The following is a 16,181-nucleotide window of genomic DNA, read 5'->3' on the forward strand; positions in this document are numbered from 1 at the left end:
CATCTTGCAGAGATCCGTCAGCTGCATGCCATGAACTAATTGGGGGCCTAGCTTGTAAAGCGGGACACTGCTGTGGGGCCCATGGTATAGGCTACGCATGGTAGTGACAGTGTGGATCACGCAGAGGTGATAGAAGGCAAGTTTATAGGCTCAAACACCGTTTGGATAATAATCCTGGGGAGGGATCATTGATTGGGGGCAGGAGATAGGAGAAGGGTGCCTGCTGGGTTGGGGCTGTACTAAATGTATCATTCATTGAGAAGGGTGTGCTGGACGTCATCATGCACGGTGCTAAGACCCTTCTTTGGTCTTCACAATGGGGCACGGGTTGTCTCTTACCACTGACATAGGGGGAGGAAAAATAGAGGTTAGAAGTGCAAAGTCCAAGGCTGCCTCCAAAGGGCACCGTCTGTTTCTGGCATGCCCAAAGCCTGTGTCCTATTGACTGTCCCCAAGCTGGCCCCTTCCCCGGGTTCCAGGGGCTGGAACACACATCTGTGAAGAGAAACACAAACGGATTGAGAAGAGTGCCACACAGGGCACGTAGTCTGAAGGCTTAGAGTGTTGTCGTCTCTGATCTGAGTCAGGTGTGATTTCCTTAGCCCAGATGGATTGCAGGCTGCAGAATGCGTGAGGCAGCCAGGCCCCCAGAAGCCAGTGCTCCACTGTAGATGGCAATTCTACTCCTGGGAAGCCCATCTGGGCAGAAAGCCAATGGCTTCCCCCAGGCCCAGGCTCCCCTTGCCAGTTGGAGAGGCTGCCTTACTCTTTCTTGCACAACTTTTTTTTTTCGTTCATTCTTTTTGAATACTGACTGCTTAATTTTCTGTATTGGGATCTGAAAACAAAGACCAAACTCATAAAGGGAAATGGAAATGGTTCGTTATTTCCCACTTGATCTGAGATTTAATAGAGCAGCAATTCTATCTGACGTGAAGCGTGTTATCTTTTGGTAGCGCTAGTCTCTAAGGAATACCCTACACCCCCTGCCAGTCAGGCACGCTTCAGACATGTGAATTTGCCTGGGACTCATTGTGGCTTCCATCAGTGGCGCTATAACTTGGCAATAGGGTGTGCACACATGGGTGGGTGTGTTCCATCCTGCCACCTCTCTGATTCCCTAGAGAAAACTCTAAAAGGCAAAAGGTAGAGGAGACAAAGTCCAAGAAAACCCTCACCTCCACCTTTCTGCCTGAAGTAGGGTGGGAGCAACTTTCTCTCCACCTGGCTACCCTCAGTCCTACTTGGGACCTAGGGAGCAGGCCGCATTGAGTTCTCTGCTGGAGAAAGTGGGGAGTGCATACCCCAGTATGGATGGGCTACCTGCCCCTCTTCTCCTCCTCCTACACCTGACCAGAGCGCACCCTACTGTCTTAAGTCCATGGGGGTGACCGCATGCCACTTCTGTCTGCAGACTCTGTGTCCCAGGTCTGTGGATGGAGGATGGGACTGTTTTAGTGAGCTTTTCTCCTTATTTTCTTCCCTGGACCTACAGCATGGATGTCTCTCAGATGGTTTCACAAGACATGTGCACCCTGTCTTTCAAAACCCTGCTTAGGGGTCAAGCCTGCTACCTTTGAGTTTGATCCCTGGAGCTCACATGGTAGAAGGAGAGAACTCATTGCCCCTCCAAGTTGTCCTCTGAACCCCCCCCCACACACACACAATAAGTAAGTGTTAAAATTTAAAAACAAATATCCCACTTAACTGACCCCCCTCCCGCCTCCCACTGGGTGCAGCTGAGCCACCCTCTACCTTGGCAGGGTGACTCCTGAGAAAGCCCCAGTACTTTGACAGGTACACAGTACTACCTGGCCCTGCCTGTCCACGTGTGTTATCCAACCTACGCTGGCATCCCATACACACTGGGCATATGGATGGGCAGATTTTGCTAAGCAAATAGTCTATCACTGAGCCAATTTCCCTGGTCCCTAGTTTCACTTTAAGTGATCATCCATGGCTGCTAGACACTATACCAAACGAGGCAGAGCTTTAGGAGAATCACGCGGGCTTTTAGACCAGGGCGCAACAGGTGCCACTAGTAAAGACGGGGCTGGGCACTGAGCGCTGCTTCTATAGCAGCTGCGTTTCACATGAATCTCCGCTAATTCTCCAAGTGATGAATGGTGAGCTCGTCGTAGACATGAGAACATCTGAGACTTGGACTGGCTTGGGCAGCTGTAGTAAAAGGAACGGCCGACTGCACTCCTGCCTGGATTCCGGCTAGCTTACCCCTGAAATAATTACACGGAAACTGTATTTTAAACACTGCCTGGCCCATTACCTCCAGCCTCTTATTGGCTAACTCTCACATATTGATTCAACCCAATTCTAATAATCTGTATCTCACCACGAGGTCGTGGCTTACCGGGAAAGATTCAGCATGTCTGACTTGGCAGCTTCATGGCAGGCAGCTCTCTTGACCCTGCTTTCTTCCTCCCAGAATTCAGTTCTGTCTTCCCCGCCTACCTATGTTCTGACCTATCAGGCCAGGCAGTTTTCTTTATTAATTAACCAATGAAAGCAACAGATAGATAGAAGACCCTCCTACAGGGGGCTGGAGAGATGGCTCAGAGGTTAAGAGCACGGGCTGCTCTTCCAGAGGTTCTGAGTACAAGTCCCAGCAACCACATGGTGGCTCACAGCCATCTGTATGAGATCTGGTACCCTCTTCTGGCCTGCAGACACACATGGAAGGAATGTTGTATACATAATAAATAAATCTTAAGAAGAAGAAGAAGAAGAAGAAGAAGAAGAAGAAGAAGAAGAAGAAGAAGAAGAAGAAGAAGAAGAAGAAGAAGAAGAAGAAGAAGAAGAAAAGACTCTCCTGCATCAGGCAGCCTACTCAAGAGTCCACCCAAGGGCTCACCCCATCTTGCCCCAATCAAAACCTTTGTCCCAGCATCATGAGCCACTGACTCTGCAGGGACCAAGAGCAGGCTTACAGGAACATCGAATTGGTGACTGAGTGCTGGGTGATGTAGGATGGAACACAGTGACCAAGGATTTCCAACATGAAATAGCAGAGAAAGACCCAGTCTGGGCTGGAGGTCACTATGGACTGAATATTTGTGTCCCCTCAACCTGTATTCTGATGCTCTCACCCATGGGACACTTGGAGGTGAAGTCTTTGGGAAGTGCTAGAGTTACAGGCAGTCACAGGGGTGAGTCCATGTGATGGGGCTGGGGACTTCATAAGAGGAGAAAGAGGCCAGCACTCTGTCGTCTATCACTTGGGAATACTCTAGAAGGCTGCTACCCTTTCCACTACTATGGAAGAAGCATCTGTGACTTGAACCGGGAGTCATGGTACATTCATCATATCAAACTGAGCTGCTGTAGACAGGGCCTGAAGCTGCACTGTTCTCTCCTAGGAAATGGGGCTTGCAGGGAACCAGTGGAGGTTTGCTAGGCTGAGAGAGAACAAAGATCAGAACCAGCCTGGGGGCATGTGTGAGTGTGTCCCGGCCACACCCCCATCCCCTGTGAACCCCAGGTCTCAGAATCGGTCTGTGCTGTGTCTCGGGACAGCTAGTTAGGACCTCCAACCATACCCCAGGTCCTTGCTGGAACAGAGCCAGCCCTGAACGGTTGTGGGGAGCAGGCAGCCCCTGGGGGGAAGGGCTTGATTGCTCCGTGGCTCACGAGACGAACAGTCTGCAGGATCTCAGCCTCCGTTTCTCTATCTTCCCAGGGACCCCATCACATATCTCCTCCACACTTTGGGGTCTCTGTACCTGACACACATAATTGCTCCATAAATGGTAGTCATTGGTATTTTAATCAGGCCTGATTTTCAAGAGCATGGTCTCATTCAACAGCCGTGGGAGGACAGAGCGCTCTGTATTACAGGGTGAACTACAAGGAAAGCCGCAGCAACCTCTGGCCCCTCTGACCTATCCCAGAGATGGTGGTTTAGCACAGTGGTTCTCAACCTGTGGGTCATGACCCCTCTGAAGGTTGAATGACCCTTTCATAGGATCACCTAAGACCAGCAGAAAACACAGTTTATATAACAATTCATAACAGTAGCAAAATTACAGTTATAAACTAGCAATGAAAATAATTTTATGGCCCGGGGTCACCATAACACGAGGAACTGTATTAAAGGGTCACAGTATTAGGAAGTTCAAGAACCACTGGTCTAGGAGATGAGCTGCCAATCCCAGGAGAGGCTTACTGTCCCCAGCCTGCAAAGATCCTAAAGCCAGGGCAGGCACTTAGGCAGCTGCCTCTCCCTTTAAAAGACCCTGAGAGCTGAGGGTACCCCTGGGAGCGCAGTCTGAGGAGACCCTGCCTTGGTGTGCTTGACCATAAATGCTGCAAACTCAGTACCTTCCTGAGAGCCAAGAAGGAAGCCCTGTGCTGCCTGGGACCTGAGAGGGGACCTTCCCGTTAACTCGGAGAGACATGACCTGAGAGCAGATTCCATTTTGTTTAGAAAACCAGAGAAGTGACATTGGATGGTGGCCAATCCAGGCCCCCACGAATGTGTCATAGCTTCCCTCCGGAGTATGCTGGCTCCTGCCACTCCTGCTGAGCTCAGGCTCAGCCACCCAGTCAGGCTGGTGACACATGCTTAGAGAAGCCAAGTTGGTGACATTTCCCTCTCCGTGGAGAGATGTGTCTCTTGCTCAGTTGGCAGCCTGCAGAAAAGGCCAAACAACAGATCTGTCCTTCCCTCAGTGGAAGCGCCCCCCACACACACGTAGGGACAGGAGCCTCTGTACCCTCCCCCCCCACACACACACAAAGAAAAAATAGCCATTGCTGAATCACACACCCCTGGTAGGCTGGGAACCAACCTCAGCCCCAACAAATCCACCTCTGCCTCCCAGTGTTTATCCTGGCCTTCCCCACCATTGCTTGTTGCTGTGTCTCTCGGGAAAGCGAAGTGTGTGTTTAGATGTTAGGACTTAAACAACTCGGTAGAAGAAAAAACACTGGAGTCTGTGGTCTGGCTATTTATGTCGGGAGGGAAGAATGGGAGGGCTCCAGAGTAACTGCCCTCCAAGTTCTCCTTTGCCACAAACCTTGGACAAGGGTTTCTACACCTGCGCAGTAAGCTTACCACCTTACTGATGAGGTCCTGGAACCCTCACACGGAAACGTGGCACCAAGCACACGCTTAGACTGTCGCTCACATTTCTCACCATGGCTCCTAACCTGTCAGGCGCACGTGGAAGTTTCTGGCCTGCTCCTAAGCGAGTGGGTACTTTCTTTGGGAGAGGACCATATTTCCCACCCACATCTGCAGGTAGCCACAGTCCGCTGTAAGAAAGCAGCTTCTCCTCCTGTCTTGTTTGCCTGGATCCTTCCCAGGTATTAGGCATTTGGGTGTTTTCCAGTTCTTTGCTGCTAAACGCTCTGGCATTGCTGCTAGCTGGTTTTGATGCGGTCCCCTCACAGAGCAGAATCATGGGATGTGCAGTCTGTAACATGGAGATCCATCCGTGAGACAGCTACAGTACAAAGGCATCCAAAGTTTCCTCCATAGGCTGTGCTTTGGGGAGCCCTGCCCTTAGCTCAAAGCAAACTGTTCTCTTAGAAGATGCCAGAGCATCCCTTGGGGACCACACTGCCCTGGCCCCGTAGTCCAGGAAGAAGCGGCCAGAATATTGACACGTATGTGTCCTCTCTCTTGTAGAAAGTCTGCACCAAATGCGGGATCGAGGCCTCCCCCTCCCCTGGCCAGAAGCGGCCCCTGTGGCTGTGTAAGATCTGCAGTGAGCAAAGAGAGGTAGGGGTCCTGAAGTGGCTGGGCTTGGGCGGGGCAGGGGCCACTTGCATTGAGGTGCTGGCAGGAACTCCTCCAGAGGGAAGGTCCCAAGGAGGACTGCCCAGGATGTCCAGGGGACAAGGCTGGGAACGAAAACCTGCCGGCCCGCTCAGCCCTCACTCGTGGAGAGGGGCAGGACCTGTGGTTTCCATGGGTAGCCTCCCTGTGAGCCTGTGTACATGTGACAGTTGGGGGGCTGCGACGGATGTCTTCTGAATACGTGACACCGCACTGAACTACTGACACCTGTCCATTCGTTTCTCCCTTTACATCCCCTCTGGTGGGTGTCATTTCCCCCCTTCCGATGGGGAAACACTGGAGGCCAGATAGCCTGTGCCTACGGAGCTAGTGGTAGGGGACGGGTGAGCAATTGAGTGCAGCCCCAGCCCACCGTGATGCCGCCATCCACAGTCATTTCTGGTGCCAGTGTTCTGTGGGTGGAGCTTGATTCCTTTCTGGGGAAGTAAATCATACTTGGCGGGGGTGTGGTAAGGCCCCCGAGGGGTATGGGGCCTGGAACTGTTTCTCCTTCCCCGAAACTTGGGTTTTCCTGTCTGTCCAAGATCAGAATGAAACCAGAAGAGGCCAAGGCAGGCAGCTTCCGGGGTGGCAGAGGGAACCTTTAGCTTTCCAGAGATGGTTTTGGCCTTTGAGTTATTTTGCTTGGCACTATTTATCTGAGGGTTTATAAAATGCCTTCTGTTCTGGAAAATTCTGCTGTCCTCGGATCTCTCTGTGCTGTCATTCCATCCTCCTCCTGGGCATCTTAAGTTTTAATCCCGCCCCCAGCCCATCCTCTGCGCTTCTAGATTCTTGAGTGATTCCTTTCACTGAGTCCCTGACTCAATGGGGCAGAGCCAGGCATCCCGGGTGTGAGGACATGGAGGCATGCATGCCCCAGCCCTGCTGTGTGCATCTGCCCCCTTGCTTCCTCTCATGTGCTCCTGCTTTGGAACTGGGTCCTACGGTTTGCACCTCTCTCTCCCAGGTGAGAAACCCTCTCTCTAGCCTCATTTTTAGTGACTTGGCTGTGGTCCCTCACCTCCTGTAGGAGGCTTTAAGTTCTCATATCGAAGAAGACCAACTTCCCAGCTGTCTCCACCCACTGGGCTCCATAGGTAGCCCATGTGGATACTCAAAATAGTAAGTAGCTAGGCACAGCGGCACACACCCGTAATCCTCAGCACTCAGGAGGAGGCAGGAGGATCATAAGTTGGAGGCTAGCCTAGAGACTACCTGGCAAGATCATATGTGTAATTTTTTTTTTAAAAAAAGAGTAAGTAGTTGAGCCTCTGGTCTACTGAGGTATATGTCTTGGTTTTAAGCACAAACAAGCTTACATGTTGCTTTAAGATATTTCTACCTGTCGTTGCTGTGCGTCTAGAAGACAAAGGCGCAGGGCCTTGGTGTGTGAGCTGGCATTTAAACCTCCCTGGAGGGCCCTTCTCCCCAAATGGTGATGATTATGGCCCTTCATGGAATGGCTGGGGGTGGCAGGTGTTCACAAGCTTAGGAAGTGTACCTACCGACTGTCTCACACTCCGGAAGTGTTAGAACCTTCCCCTTCCTCAAAGTCAGAGCCCCCTCTTTGAGCCGAAGTCTCTCTGGTTTTCAAGGGACCCCTTTTAAAGCACAGATAAGATCCCAGCACTCAGGAGGCAGGGGCAGGCGGATCTCTGTGAGTCCGAGGCCAGCCTGGTCTGCAAAGTGAGTTCCAGGACAGTCAGAGCAAATAGTGAGACTCTTTCTAAAGGGGGTGGGGGAGGGGAAGGGAGAGGAGATAAATAAGGAGCAAATTTCCCTAAATGGCATCTTCATGAAGGGATGCATCTGGGTAAAATAACGGTCACAGATGAGCTGAGATGTTGGAAGTCACGTTGTCACAAGGGAAACCAAGTGAATGGGAGGAATGGAAGATTCCACAGCTGGATCAGCTCATCACAAGTTAACTACATACACCTTAAGGGTCCTGAGCTCCCGGACAGACAGAGGGACATAGGGAGGGCCTCTTAGCCTATCCTAACCTCTAGGATGCCCCAGATCCAGAAAAGTCTAGAACAGCTGCAGCTGAATTTTCTGGTCTTTCCTAAGGCAAAGAACCCGAGGCTGTGCTGTGTGCTATCAGCTTGTCCTTGAACTTTAGGAGCTTAGCAAGATGGACAAGGTCGCCCTCTGCGGCTCCAGGCAGCGTTGCTCGGACACTCACTGTGGGTGAACAGGGTCATGGACGGGGTTGTGAAGCACTGGTTTATCACCTGTGGGTTCTATGCCCACATACTGGAGTCTGCTGTCTGCCACAGGCAGGGAGTGGGGGCAGGGCAATGGATTTCCAGATGCCTTTTTTTCTCTCCAAGAAATACCTAATCATAACAAGGAGAGAGTTAGAGAGAAAGGACATTTAAGCTGCTGTGTTCTAAGCACTGAGTGGAGCCGCTTTGGAGACTGTGATGGAAATTTGGAGTTCTGTCCAGCATTAGAAGGCAGATCGTGACAGAAGAACTTGGGTTGCTGATGGACTGTCTTGTGCCACTCTGCCTGGGCAATCTTATCTCCCTCTCCTCCCAGCTAGCTTCCATCAGCCCTTGCTGTAATTGCAAGTCACTTCTCTTGAGTGGGTCGAATGCTGGCTGAATGTCCTAGGGCGGGCAGCTTGGCGTTCCTGTCTGTCTAACGCACGTGAGCAGCAATGTGCATTTCAGCCTGTCAGGTTTTGAGTTTACCACCTCATGCATTCATTCACTTGGGCATTTGATGCATATTTATTAAGCATCTTCCGGGTGCCAGGTATGACAGCTCTTATAATGAGAGTGAGAGGAAGCCACAAACACAGGAAGGTCCATCCTGTAACCTCACAGACGGAGATAATCTGATCCAGGGAAATGGGCAAGAGGTAGTGGGAACAATGACCCCTATCCTTCACAGGGGCCGGGGAGGGGACCCCTGATAACATGACCTTTGCGCAAAGATCTGAGGTATACTCTGTGACTGTGGAGGGAAAGCATGGCAGAGCGTGGGGGAGGTGAAGTGTGTGCAAAGGCCCTGAGGTGGGTGTGCATTGAGCAGGGCGACCAAGGTGAAAGGAGCAGGGTCAAGGTTGAGGAGTTAAAGATGCAGAGGGAGGTCAGACAGTGGTAGCTGTATACTCCATTGAGAGACTCAGCTGCTCTAGTCAGGAAAATGGTGGCTCTTGGAGGATCTTGAGTATCGGAGGACATGTCCTAAGCTCATGTTCTGGCTGTTGTGTGACATAAATTGTAGGTTACCATTGCAGAGTGCCTTGTTCTCCATGTTTAATATTGCTCAGGGTGCCAGAGATAGCCTTGCAAGTGTTCATACACACACATACACATGCACACATACATGCACACAGGCATACACACACATATGTACATACATGCATGCACAGGCATGCACACATGCACATAGAGAGATGGAGGGCATGCACTAGCTATGTTAGTGGCATGCACCTGTGAGCCCAGCACTTGGGAAGTAGAGGCAGGGGGATCAGAATTCAAAGCCAGACAAAGCTTTATGAAGCCCTGTCTTAAAAAAGCAAAACATAAAAAGATATATTTTTTATAACAGTTAATGCGGATAATTGAGGAATGGTGACAATACATAGAAACATATAAAGACGTACACACAAAAGCATATTCTGAGTCTCTGGAAGCAACCACTATTAATATTTTAGCATATTACTTCCAACCCCTTTTCTGGCTTACCCCCTTTAGTTTGTCAAAACTTTTTTTAAATTAACGTTCTATTCGAAGTTATTTCATAGTGTAATCAAAAACTCTGTGGAGATGGAGTCTCAATGGTGTTCCGTCTCAAACAGCTGGCCCTCCAGTTCAGGCCATGTGAGCTATGTTTTGTGACAGTATGTCATGTAGCCCAGGCTAGCTTCGTATTTCCTATGTGGCCAGGATTAAGGAGTTCTGGAACTCCTAATTCCGCTGCCTCCATCATTTAAATGGTTTCCGGTTCTTCTCTAACTAGTAGCTATGTGTCGTTCTTTGTGTAATGCCCTTACAAGCTGAGACAGAACTCCCACCCTGCTGCATGGGAAGCCAGCAGTCGGCTGCCACCCCCACTTCCCACTCTGCCCCTGCCTTCTGTGTAGATTTTAGCTCACAGTGGATTTCTCGGCCCAGAAGACAAGAGAGCCCCACACAGCTGGGACATGGCTATCCAAAAGAGACAATGGAAGAGAAAAGACAGAAGCCACACTGAGCCACAATAAGCAGGAACAAGTACAGGCAAGGTGGAAAAGGAGCTAAATGAAAAGCATTATTAAGGTATTACTGGTCTATGAAGTTCAAGTGAACGCTAGCCATTCCTACAGCAGGGAAGCTGGCGGTCCCCAGAGGTGGTCCCAGTGGTTACCTTGTCCATTGTATGTAGATTTTTTTTTAAATTTCCTGGTTGGTACTTTTAAGCCTCTTGCCAAATATTGTGTGTTTCAACTGTCACTTGAGATTCTCCTGCCTCAGCCTCCCAAGCACTGGGATTTTATGTGTAACTTGACTGTTTATCCTAGCCATCCCTCACGGGTCTCCAAGACCCCTGCGCACTGCCAAGCTGCTTTCCTTGCTGACAAGTGCAAGATTTAAAAAAACAAACCAGGCCCCAGTGGACTTAAGAGCACACTGAATGCGCTCAGGGAGGGAGGGAGAGACTGGATACACTCCAAGCCTGTGACGAAGACTGGCAAGCTGAGGAGGACCAGGCTGTGCCATGCAGAGGAAGTGGGATGAGAATCAGCGTGTGGCATGCAGCATTCTCCTAGGGGACAGTGGGCACCCAGAAGGCTGCAGCAGGCTGTGCTTGCTTTCTGCTTTAATAATCAGTTGAAACTTTATTGCATTTGGCAATTAATATTTTTACTGGCAGTACTGGGTGGAGGGTTGCTCAGTGGGTAAAGTGCTTGCTGTACAAGCGTGAGGACCTGAGTTCAAATCCCCAGCACGCATGTAAAAGGTTGGGCGTGTTGCCTGGCTGAATCCCAGTGTTGGAGGACAGGGATAAGAGGGTTCCTAGAGCTCACCAGTCAGTGAGCTCCAGGCTCAGGGCGAGACCCTGCTTCAAAACATAAGGAAGAGAGTGATAGAGGAAGGCTCCTGATGTTGACCCCTGACCTCCTGTGGACAGAACCACACACACACACACACACACACACACTTTCATCTGGATAAGCCTAGAACAAGCATACAGTGTTTAGACATTTGATCCAGGAAAGCTTTTCAGTTATATTTTTGATTATTGCTTTATTCCCACCACTTCCTCCAAGTCACCGTCTGCTGCTTTTGTGTTTCCCTCCAGCCGGAAAACCTTAAAGCTTTCCACCCACAACACTGATTTCTTTGTTTTTTAAAAATGTCTGATTTAAATACTTAGCTAGATTTTACATTTGTGTGTGTGTGTGTGTGTGTGTGTGTGTGTGTGTGAACAGTCAAAATAGAAAAGAGCCTTGAGGGCTAAGGATGTAGCTTAAGTGGTAGACACTTCGTAACAGCACGTTCAAGGTCCTGGGCACAGTGCCCACACTGCAAACAAATTATATACATACATGCATATGTACATGCATGCAAACAAAAATAAACACATTGGGGCTGGAAAGATGGCTCAGCGGTTAAGAGCATGCACAGATTGCTCTTGTAGATGGCCCGAGTTCAGCTTCCAGCACCCAGGATAGGCAGGATAGGCAGGATAGGCAGGATAGCAGTTCACGACCACTCGAAATCCCAGCTCCTGAGGGCTTGTGACATCTCTAGCATTTGTAGGTACTTGAACTGTGTGCATATATCCATACTCACACACATAGTTCAAGATAAAAAAAATAAGTCTTTAAAAAGTAAGAGAATCTTGACATCTACTTATGGAGGATGGCCACCACGGCATTCATCCATACTTCTAACCACTCAGGAGGCTGAAGGAGGAGGATCGCTTAAGTCCAGAAGCTAAAGCCTTTTTTGAACAGCATAGCAAGACTCGATCAAAAAAAAAACATTTTTAAAAGATGTTTATGTCTAGAGAAGCATAATAAAACTGATAGGAACTAGTCCCTGCCCAAGTCAAGCCCTGCTCATGTCCTTGAGTACAGCATCCTGCCTTCATTTTCTGGGCCTGACTGCTTTTACTGAAGTTGTGATTCTGAAACTGACCGTGTCAATGCATGCAGATGTATTTGTCCTTCCTGTCTCTATTCTCCTGCCATGGACCCTCCCCTTCTGTCTTCCTCTTTTCCTTCTTCTCCCACAGGTAGATTCAGGGTCTCTGTTCCTTTGTCGTTAGGAACAGTTCTCCCCTAGCCGCTCACATGTTCCTGAGCACAGAGGACGGAGTTTCTCTCAGGCCATGATATGTGCTCAGGTTCGACTTCTTCATGTGGCTCCCAGTTATTTTCCGGAGGAGCCAACTGATGACCTAAGAGCAGTGGGCACGGGTCCCTCTCCAGCCAACCCTTAGCTGTCCCTCTCCTGATCCTACCCAGAGCAGGCTCGGCTGCTGCCCCTCCTCCCATTTCCTTTCCTCCCCTTTCCTCGCAGGTTTACATCATTTCCCTCAGGTTTGTTTGCTTGCTTCCAACTTTCAATCCTCCTGCCTCACCCTCTTGACTGCTCGTGGTTTTAAAGAAGCACCCCTGCTCGCCGCCACCTGATTTGTTCTCCAGAGCCATTCTTCATCTTTTCAAGACACTAGATGCTGTCCATTTCCCTGAGACCTGGTATGCGTAGCCATGCAGTTTCCAGGTTTCCCATGTATTGCTATCTCTAGAACAGTCCCCAGCCTGCTCACTTCTATGGCTGTTTTACAGGGTCATGTTCCCCCTGTTCATTAGTCTTCAGAGAGAGGGACCAGGGTGGACCCGGAAACAACATGAAAGTTCCTCACAGTCCTCTCTGCTGGGAAATTTTGCCTGTGACACTTTGTATCTCAGAGATGGCATCTGTGACTCTGTGACCTTTGGAAAGGAGCAAGGACCTAGTGGGCAGAAGCCCACTCTGCACCATCTTCTTGGCACTCCTTGGCTTTGCTCTCCCCTGTGGGAGCCTGACTGAAAGAAGTCCACCTCTCAGACACAGTCTACATGGCCAGCCTGTCGGGGAGTCTCTCATCTCTTGAGAATAGTGGCAGGGTTGGAAGACAGAAGGACGGTTCTGTGTGCCACAGAGACCTAGCGCTCTGCTGGGCCAGGAAGGCAGGCAAGGCCTGGCTGTGACCTAACACACTTAGTCTCCTCTGTCCCCTGTAATATAGACCTGTCCCTGCTGGTGGTCTCAGTGGGTATGTCATTTGGGGTAGGAAGAGACTGCATTGGGGGCTTCTAAACATGGGACCAACAGTAGCAAATGAAAAATTCATTTATTGTTCAGCCTTTCTTCCTCATCCATTAAAAACAAAACAAAACAAAACCCGTGACTCACCCAACGTTGTCCTGCTATCAGTGGAAAGGTTAATTAGAATCCAGATTCCCCTGGATTCTAGAAAGCAGTGCCCCAACCTCTACCGGGTAGAAGGCGTCTAGAGCTTTGTTATCCAAGGGGGAGAGCGAGGAAGGGGTGAAGACCAATTTGTAAGTAATTGGAGGCTGATTAATACAATTAGAGCACTCTTCTTCAGCCTGGCCTTTCTCCTGTGCTTTCCCACACATCCTGATTAGACCCGGGGAGAGCCTGCGCCAGCTGACGCGTGCTGAGGCTCCTGCAGTGTTTTACAGAGAAAGGTGCTGGGGAGGTGCTTGTTGATCCAAGGGGAAATTTGCCAAGGAAAGTCCCTGACCGTCTCAGAGCATCTCCCCAGCAGCGTGCCTGTGATCTGACTCCCTAGTGATCCTGACTGGGGGCCCACTGAGGCTAGGGTAGACCCCTTCTCCTCTCTTTCCTGTTTGTTGATTGACAGAAAGAGAAATCTGTGGCCTGGGGGAGGGAGGAGTGAAGCTCAGAGAGCGCCTTTTGCTTCAGCCCACTGGGTCTGAAGGTGAGCGGTACCCCAGCGGGGTCATTCACCCACCAGCAGAGCCACCCCTCATCCGGACCTCACAGACCTGAAGAATCCAGGACTTCCTCCTCCCTATCAAATTGCTCCATGACTGCTGAGCCCAGAAGCACAGCACCTGCCTCCCTGGCTGGTAGCCTGTGTCACTGCAGGCTGCCATCTGCCTCACCATGCTGGGTGTCTCCATTGCTCGCAGTTTGGATTTTGCGGCAAACAGCTTTGCCTGAGGGCCCCTTTCACAGGCCCATGAGCGCACTGAGGAGTGGGTGGCTGGTGCCGGGACAGGTGGCTGCCTGCGTACCCTGCCATCTGTGCCTGGCTTGCTCTAGCTGCTGTAGCAACATCCCTGGGGGACCTGGATGACCACACTTCCTCAGCATGTTGTTGGTCACCTCCCACGCTGCTTCGACTCTGTCAAACAGCCCCTGTCGCTGCGATCTCCTGGCCTCCCACACAGGCACAAGTGGCAGCAGGAGGCTCCCGGCACCCACCAGGTCCCAGAGCAGTTTGCCTATCTGGTCGCCCCCACCAGTAGCGTCCTCACAGACAGACTGAACCATTCCCACCCCCCTATCACTTGCTTGAAGTGCCAGTCTGAGCCCTGCACAGGAAACTGTACCCTGAGATGCCAGCAGACCCTGAAGGGAAGAGACTTCCTTACCGCCCCAACGCAGTCCTCTGCGCTAACTGTACACATGCTCGAGTGGACACGCACACATGCAGACATCATGTGCCAATATCGGCAGTGGATGCTGGTCACATCCAAGGAGTGAGCATTCATCTTCCCATAGGAGTCCAGCAAGGGACTGAGGGGTCTTTTGTCCTCATGACAGATGGAATAACTGAGGCTCAGAGGAAGGATGTCACTTTCCCAAAGACCCCAAGGAACCAGGAGTTGAAGCTAGATGTGCCTTTCTCCAAAACACCTAACAAGACAGCCTTCTCGTCATTCATTCATTCATTCATTCATTCATTCACATAACACCCCTGGGTATTTACTGTGTGTCTAGCACTGTTTCAGACACATAAGAAATGGGAATGAGCAAAGCATCCAAATGTTGCTTTCCCGTGCTCTTACTCTAGCGGCCCAGGTAAAGAATTACGATGAAACATGAACAGACAATAAATAAGGAAGGATGTCATGGGGTCACTACTGCTATGACAAAACATCAGAACCAAAGCAAGCTGGGAGGAGAAGGTGTATTTGGCTGACACTTCCAAATCACTGTCTTAGGGTCTCCACTGTTGTGAATCCACCATGACCATAGCAACTCTTATAAAGGAAAAGCACTTAATTGGGGTGGCTTATGTTTTCTGAGGCTTAGGCCATTATCTTTGTGGTGTGACGTGGTGGTGTGCAAGCAAACATGGTGCTTGGCTTGCAGGCAACAGGAAGTGGTCTGAGACACTGGGTGGTATCTTGAGCGTATATGAGACCTCAAAGCCCACCTCTACAGTGACACACTTCGTCCAACAAGGCCACACCTCCTAATAGTTCCACTCCCTTTGTAGGCCATTTTCTTTTAAACCACCACATTCTACTCTTAGGCCTCCAAAGGCTTACAGCCATATCATAACACAAAACTGCATCCAGTCCAACTTCAAAAGTCCCCATAGTCTATCACAGTCTCAACAATGTTTAAAAGTCCAAAGTCTTTTCTGAGATCCATGCAATGTCTTAACTGTAATCCCCTATAAAATGAAAATCAAAAAGAAGATCACGTACTTCCAACATACAATGACACAGGATATGCAGTACTATCCCAAAACATAAGGAAGAGAGTGTGGTGAGGAAATACTGAACCAAAGCAAGGCCAAAAACCAGTGGGCAAACTCCAAGCTCTGCCATCTCCACGTCTGATGTCAAAGCGCTCTTCAGATTTCTTTCAGTTTTGTTGACTACAACCCGCTTGTCTCTCTTGGGCTGGTTCCACTCCCTGTTAGCAGCTCTCCTTGTCAGGTATCCCATGACTCTGGCATCTCCAACATCTTGGGTTCTCCAAAGCAATCCAGGCTTCAACTTCACAACTTCACACAATGGCCTCTCTAGGCCTCCAGTCAGGGACACCCCTGACACACGCCTGGCCTCAGCAGCTCTCCTTAGTCATGGAGGCAAATTCCATAGCTCTTTTCTTCTATCTTTTTTTTTAATATTTTTATGGTTTATTTAACTTTATTTTATGTGCAATGGTATGAAGGTGTCAGATCCCCTGCAACTGGATCTTCAGACAGCTGTGAGCTGCCATGTGGGTGCTGGGAATTGAACCCGGGTCCTCTGGAAGAGCAGTCAGTGCTCTTAACCTCTGGGCCATCTCTCCAGCCCCTCTTTTCTTCTATCTTTAATCCTAAAGCCAGAACCACGTGGCTGAAGGTGCCAAGTTCTGCTGCTTTCTGGGGTTGGAATGTG

The 16,181-nt window shown here is 50.0% G+C and overlaps 1 protein-coding gene across 6 annotated transcripts in view; it reads left to right on the plus strand.

The window, feature by feature from the left end:
* Rph3al (rabphilin 3A like (without C2 domains)) overlaps positions 1-16,181 on the plus strand; it is a 146,094-nt gene that overhangs the window by 89,882 nt on the left and 40,031 nt on the right. For 5 of the 6 annotated variants that reach the window (XM_085695329.2, XM_085695330.2, XM_087910302.1 and 2 more), the window contains exon 5: positions 5,648-5,740. The exons of the other annotated variant lie outside the window; for it this stretch is intronic. In XM_085695329.2, coding sequence (XP_085551455.2) covers positions 5,648-5,740 — 93 coding nt within the window. The remainder of the gene's footprint in view (positions 1-5,647; positions 5,741-16,181) is intronic. 6 annotated transcript variants of the gene reach the window in all.

This window comes from Myodes glareolus, chromosome 9 (genome assembly GCF_982192425.1).
Source record: "Myodes glareolus chromosome 9, mMyoGla1.1, whole genome shotgun sequence".
Classification (NCBI taxonomy): Eukaryota; Metazoa; Chordata; class Mammalia; order Rodentia; family Cricetidae; genus Myodes; species Myodes glareolus.